Source organism: Magnolia sinica, chromosome 11, assembly GCF_029962835.1.
Source record: "Magnolia sinica isolate HGM2019 chromosome 11, MsV1, whole genome shotgun sequence".
Classification (NCBI taxonomy): domain Eukaryota; kingdom Viridiplantae; phylum Streptophyta; class Magnoliopsida; order Magnoliales; family Magnoliaceae; genus Magnolia; species Magnolia sinica.
In genome coordinates, this window is record NC_080583.1 from 73,056,208 (window position 1) to 73,060,173 (window position 3,966).

The following is a 3,966-nucleotide window of genomic DNA, read 5'->3' on the forward strand; positions in this document are numbered from 1 at the left end:
ACATATCATAAATGCCCTTTCTCACCACAATGGCAATTGCACATGTTTCCATCATCGCCCCTATTTGCTTTGCTGCCAGGTATTCCAGCAGAAACTTTCTATAGTAGTTCCCTCTAGCATGTAAAAGAAGCTGCCAGGAGCTGTACAGATCTTGTAAAGAGACAAGGTGTTTTCTTTTTTTCATTTTTCTTCTTCTTTTTAACTTGTTACCATTATTCTTGCTTTGGATGGGCAATTTGTAGTTCCAATTAATCAGGTGCCTTAAGTTCGCGTTTGGATGCAATATAGAACTGAATTCATATGGAGGGGTATGCCTCCAAATTGCGATTACCTGACTTTCAAGCTGGACTTCAAGGAAACTGAAGGAGAAGTTTCAAAGAAGTACATGCTTCTGTGGTACAATAAAAAATTTGTAATACATGTATTTAAACTCTTCTAAATCATAATTTGGCAGTGGCTACTAGGACTTTGTTTTTTGTTGTATTTCTCTCCTGTTTGAGTCTCAAGTCTGGACTCTTTCCCATTTGTTAGTTTTTACTTTTTTGCTTGTTGGTTTCCTAACTAGCCCAGTTGCTTTTCTTCTATTTTACTTGTTCAATTGCTTTTTTGTGGGATTACTTGCCTACTTGGTAGTTGGTAACTTGATATATCGTGGATAGCTAAAATGTCAACTATTCTATGATCGCTATGATAAAACCTTTTAGTTGTTCATTACTTTCACATTAACTACTTTTGGACACCTTTTCCATATTTTCATGTTTAAATCATTTGGTTTATTTTGCGAGGTTGTTCCCTTTTTACCTTTTTATTTTTTCTCCTTTTTTGTTATATTTATTTTCATTTGGATTATGCCCATCTTCCTTGAGGTTTTTACATGTCACTTCACCGGGTCTGATTGCCTTGACTCTACTTTCTTCCTTTTGCTACCTTGGGGTCATGGGCATATTAATATCTCAATATTTTATGAAGTCCTAATACAGTGGGCCCTTCTCCACTCTAGAACTTTCAAAAGGTGGTTCTTATCTGATATTGTACTTGGTCCCTCTGAATTTCTTGTGACCATACTTTGAATCTATACACGTACGGGTTTGATTGAAGGAAACAGAACAGAGGCCTTATATGTTATGAAATGTAAGTAATGTTTGACTTGTGAAACATCTTATTTTTCCAACTATGTTTCTAAATTCTTTGAATCTCTTTTGCTCTTATGCTTATCTTTCTCCTTCAGCAAATATTTATTCATCAATAATTAGTAGAGTTGATATAGTTTGATGTTAATTTCAAACTTTACTAGGTGACTAGTTGGCAACTCTGATCTTTGAGTTGGTCAGAGACCTGAAAATAACTTCCTGCATTTTTTGGTTTATCTCTGATTGAATTTCAGATATTGATCAAGTTGGAGGATATTAGACTGGTTGAAACTGTTGGGATACCAGTTGAAGATAATAAAGGTTTTTATCGCCTCACTGCTTGTATATCTTCACAGGTAAGGTGCTTTTCACACAGCAACAAATCCATGCTGATCAACTTTTCTTTTCATGTGCAATTTTCTGTTTGGGAAGTAAAAGGGCTTGAATGTTAGCAAGGATACTTGCATGCATGCGTGCATACACATAAATACATATATACATATTCTAATCTTCTTTGTTAGATCATAAATTCTACTTTGTATGTACAAAAAGCAATAGAATATTCAAAGTAGGGTTTCTAGGCTAGGCAGTCAACCAATCACATTGGGCCCTGATGGGTCAATTTGCAAATGCAAGATCCTACCTTAGCTCAGTAATTCAGGCTATTGATTAGAAGGAACCCAAAATAAATGGTAGTTCTTAAAAGTTATTCCAAAATAGACAATTCTAGCCCTTGGATAAGCAGCCTAATAACAAACAGTTAGCGAAAAACACATTTCAACACAGAAGTTAGCATGAATCTCTTCCATAAATAATTGATGCAACCATCGAGGGTAGTCACAGGCTTGAGTGGCAGTGGACCAGCATACATATTTCTAGCAATAGAGGCTATGGCTGATGGAGGAGTTGCTGCTGGTCTTCCACGAGATCTTGCATTGAAGCTAGCTTCCCAAACAGTTCTGGGAGCAGCTGCTATGGCTATCAATTCAGGAAAGCACCCAGGACAACTCAAAGATGATGTTGCAACACCTGCAGGAACTACCATTGCTGGTGTTCGCGAGTTGGAGAACGACGGATTTCGTGGAACTTCGATGAATGCAGTCATTGCTGCTGCCAATTGGAGTCGAGAGCTTTCAGAGAGGTAGTTCTGATATAAACATCGTCCATTTTCTCCATTGCAGATTCATTCAGGTTTTTTTTTTTGCCAAACACAGAAAAAAGGAACCCATCATGTTGGACTGGCAGGGTTATATGCCATCTATTAATGGGTTACAGTCCTTAATGGGCAACCAGAGACGATACTTTCAGATATTTGCTAACAGTCTTCCTTTATCCCATCCAAGCTTTTCCTCTTATTTATTTATTTTTGTCTTCTATTGATGTCAGTTGTAGAATCAGAGTCCACCTCAAGGCTTGGGAGTCTGAATTTCAACTTCCAGTCTCAAATGTCGGACATCTCGGACACTTGAGACTTCAGGTTTTCTGATCTTGATTTCCTCTTTCTGCTCTGTTCCTAATTCCTATTTGGGAATTGATGTGTACACCCATCTTGGCAATGTGATTTCTTTAGTTTCATACGGTTTCTTCTGTTCATGTAAGAGATCAATATGATTCAGAGACCTGAAAATCAGACAGAAGAGGACATTCCCCATAAATGTGCTAATGTGGTACACCTTCAAGATCCAGGTCATTCAACAAGTGGGACGCACTGTTGACATGCCCAGGCCAACAAATCAGGCCCGTTCACTCATCAGGTGGGTCACATTTGAAAATTGGATAGACCGATCACCATCTCTTTTCTAATTTTTTCTTCTTTGCATATTGTTTGTTTCAGCCTCTATTGTTTGGAATGACATTGTTTTAATTATTTTGATAATTGGGGGCTTTTTGTTTTACTATTTTCGTAATGTATGATTTATCAGTGAGGAAGAAGCAAAGAAGAAGATCTATAATGTTTCTTATGATAGATATTTTGGTTTTGGATGTGAGATTGATGAGGAGACCTCAAATAAGCTAGAAGGATGGTATCAAGTGGTTTTAGATTTATGATGAAATTGTTGTCTGGTAAATATTTTTGCTGATTGTACCTTAAAAAAATATTTTCCTGATTTTATCCTTCTCTCTACAGGTCTTCTTGGCGTCCTATTTTTGCTGAGAACAAGGACTATGGAGGTAAGCATTTCAGCATCATGAGAAGATTCAAAAGTTTTCCTACTATCTTACTTTCTCAAAGCAACTTATGACATGAAAGTTCCATCTATGGCATTTATTGTAATGTCTAGTGTGAGGTTGGCATTGCATGTCATTGTTATGAGAGTTGCTAATATCTCCTTCAATGCAGGTTGAGGTTGCTCTGAGAGATCTTATACTCTCAGATTATGCCAAGAAGAATAATGTAAATGCTTTGGCACTGACACAATCTGAAATTCGTGATATAATACAGGGGGCTGAGATAACTCCACCTTCACAACATAGGTAACAGATTGTGGAGATTGAGAAGCAGGTGATGTGTTTAATAAAAGTCTATCAAGCTGAGAAGCTTCTTCGCCGGTCTCACTTGGCTAATAATCTTTAGCAAATCTTCATGTGCAGGCGAAAGAAGCAAGCCAACTTATAGCAATCAATCAGATTTATGTAAACATCGAGGACATTAAGGTAAATAATTATGGCTATTTTCCATTGTATGCACTTTTTAACTTTCAAGGTTTTGGAAACTGAACTTATGTGAGTAATTCTTGATTACATGAAACAGGCTACACATACATCATGCCCAAGAACATTTTAAAGTAGTTTATTTGCATAGCAGATCTTCGAACTCAAATTACAGGATATTTGT

General features: G+C 36.9%; 1 protein-coding gene across 2 annotated transcripts; it reads left to right on the forward strand.

Moving 5' to 3' along the window:
• The first annotated feature begins 1,952 nt into the window (after positions 1-1,952).
• On the forward strand, positions 1,953-3,625 carry LOC131218439 (pyrroline-5-carboxylate reductase-like). Of its 2 annotated transcripts, none has more exons than XM_058213011.1 (3): positions 1,953-2,271; positions 2,517-3,302; positions 3,472-3,593. In XM_058213011.1, the coding sequence occupies exons 1-2, from the start codon at positions 2,021-2,023 to the stop codon at positions 2,614-2,616; spliced, it is 351 nt and encodes a 116-aa protein (XP_058068994.1). In that variant the 5' UTR covers positions 1,953-2,020; the 3' UTR covers positions 2,617-3,302; positions 3,472-3,593. The 2 variants fall into 2 exon arrangements, 1 of the variants encoding a protein (XP_058068994.1); XR_009157734.1 differs by lacking the exon at positions 1,953-2,271 and having other exon boundaries at positions 2,330-2,884; positions 3,053-3,302; positions 3,472-3,625.
• The last annotated feature ends 341 nt before the right edge of the window (positions 3,626-3,966 follow it).